This window comes from Gavia stellata, unplaced genomic scaffold (assembly GCF_030936135.1).
Source record: "Gavia stellata isolate bGavSte3 unplaced genomic scaffold, bGavSte3.hap2 HAP2_SCAFFOLD_59, whole genome shotgun sequence".
Taxonomy (NCBI): Eukaryota; Metazoa; Chordata; class Aves; order Gaviiformes; family Gaviidae; genus Gavia; species Gavia stellata.
In genome coordinates this window covers 406,849-408,927 of record NW_026776859.1, presented here as the reverse complement: position 1 = coordinate 408,927, position 2,079 = coordinate 406,849, and the positions used below count along the sequence as shown (strand labels likewise).

The 2,079-nt window shown below is 53.3% G+C and overlaps 1 protein-coding gene across 1 annotated transcript; it reads left to right on the top strand.

The window, feature by feature from the left end:
- Nucleotides 1-475: 475 nt before the first annotated feature.
- LOC132321350 (olfactory receptor 14J1-like) lies at nucleotides 476-1,441 on the top strand. Its single transcript, XM_059834857.1, has one exon. It carries the CDS (start codon nucleotides 476-478, stop codon nucleotides 1,439-1,441), a length of 966 nt encoding a protein of 321 aa, XP_059690840.1.
- Nucleotides 1,442-2,079: the final 638 nt, after the last annotated feature.

The window sequence follows — 2,079 nt, the reverse complement described above, 5'->3', positions numbered from 1 at the left end:
GAGAGCTGGGCCCTTTTGCCTGTCCTGTCTTAAGACTCTTCACACTTCCAGTCATAAAAAATGAGGATTTCTGTCCCTCAGATTAACCCTCACCAGACGTGATGGTGGAAAATAAAAACCACAGAGATAATCCTTATAAGGACATGCTAAGCCTCTCTTCTGCATCCCAGAGTTGTGAGAGCAGATATGGAACTTTTCCATTAAAGGGGGATTACAGCTGACATCCCTTGGGAACACCGGAGCTGTCACAAACCAGCTCCCATGTACCCACTGCAGCAGAGCCAAGCTGACTCCTTGGTAGAGTAGAGGTCCTGCTCCTCACAGCACACTCAGCCGGCACAAAGCAGAGAAGGGAAATGCATGTCAATTGGGGGGTGGCTTCCATGAAAAATGGAGTGGTTTTGCTCAGAGAAGTCTGTCCTGAATTTTCCCTCTCTTTTCCTTCTTGGGACAGAGCCCCCATGCCAAGAAACAGATGTCCAACAGCAGCTCCACCACCCAGTTCCTCCTCCTGGCACTCGCAGACACGCGGGAGCTGCAGCTCTTGCACTTCTGGCTCTTCCTGGGCATCTACCTGGCTGCCCTCCTGGGCAACGGCCTCATCATCACCGCCGTAGCCTGTGACCACCGCCTCCACACCCCCATGTACTTCTTCCTCCTCAACCTCTCCCTCCTCGACCTGGGCTCCATCTCCACCACTCTCCCCAAAGCCATGGCCAATTCCCTCTGGGACACCAGGGCCATCTCCTACCCAGAATGTGTTGCACAGGTCTTTCTCCTTTTCTTCTTACTTGGAGCAGAGTGTGCCCTTCTGTCTGTCATGGCCTATGACCGCTACGTTGCCATCTGCAAACCCCTGCACTACGGGACCCTCCTGGGCAGCAGAGCTTGTGTCCACATGGCAGCAGCTGTCTGGGGCAGTGGGTTTCTCAATTCTCTCCTGCACACGGCCAACACATTTTCACTACCACTCTGCAAGGGCAATGCTGTGGACCAGTTCTTCTGTGAAATCCCCCAGATCCTCAAGCTCTCCTGCTCACACTCCTACCTCAGGGAAGTTGGGCTTCTTGTGGTTAGTGCCTGTTTAGCATTTGTGTGTTTTGCTTCCATCGTGCTGTCCTATGTGCAGATCTTCAGGGCTGTGCTGAGGATCCCCTCTGAGCAGGGACGGCACAAAGCCTTTTCCACGTGCCTCCCTCACCTGGCCGTGGTCTCCCTATATGTCAGCACTGGCATGTTTGCCTACCTGAAGCCCCCTTCCATCTCTTCCCCATCCCTGGATCTGGTGGTGGCAGTGCTGTACTCGGTGGTGCCTCCAGCAGTGAACCCCCTCATCTACAGCATGAGGAACCAGGAGTTCAAGGATGCACTGTGGAAACTGATGACTGGAAGTATTTCTGAAGCTATATACTGCCCATGTTCTTCTGCACAGCTGTTATAACGTGACTCATTACAGGCTCAGCCTGTCATCTGTATTTTTTGTTGTTGGTCGTGGTGTTTCACTTGTCATCCCCTTTCCAGTTGACTCTCTGCTTTTCTTTTCTGACCAAGTGCCTGTGTCAATGTGGACCCGTGCTCTCCCTCTGCGTTTAAAGAAAATAAAGGGCCCTGCACTGACAGTTTGCTTTCTGAGCTCTTTCCTCCAAGACATGTTTTTATATCTGCAGGAGAATTCCTGTGTGCAGAGGTGGAGCGGAAGAGAGTCCCAGCATGGCAGCACTGCCAGGGAGCCCTTGGTCTTCCTGAGGTTTTCTCTTCTCACTTCCGCACGCTCCTTGTGATCTCTTGGGTTTGGTGTAAGGTCTGATTGCCCTGGCAGCTTGGTCACAGCCCTGCTGCGTGGCAGTCGTGTGACCGCAGGCAGGGACAGGCAATGGGCACTTCTGTGACAGAGCTGGCCTCCCTAAGAGCGGTTCCATCATGAAAGGGGTTCTCCTGAGGGCACTGCCTGAAGGCTTAGGTCTTCTTCCAAAGCTGCGCTCAAGAACGTGCCCAAGAAAGTGTCCCGCAGATGAAAACACCAGTGAACAGCTAAACAGTGTGAGTGTGCAGGGTGGGGGCACGCAGCAGTGTCCTGGG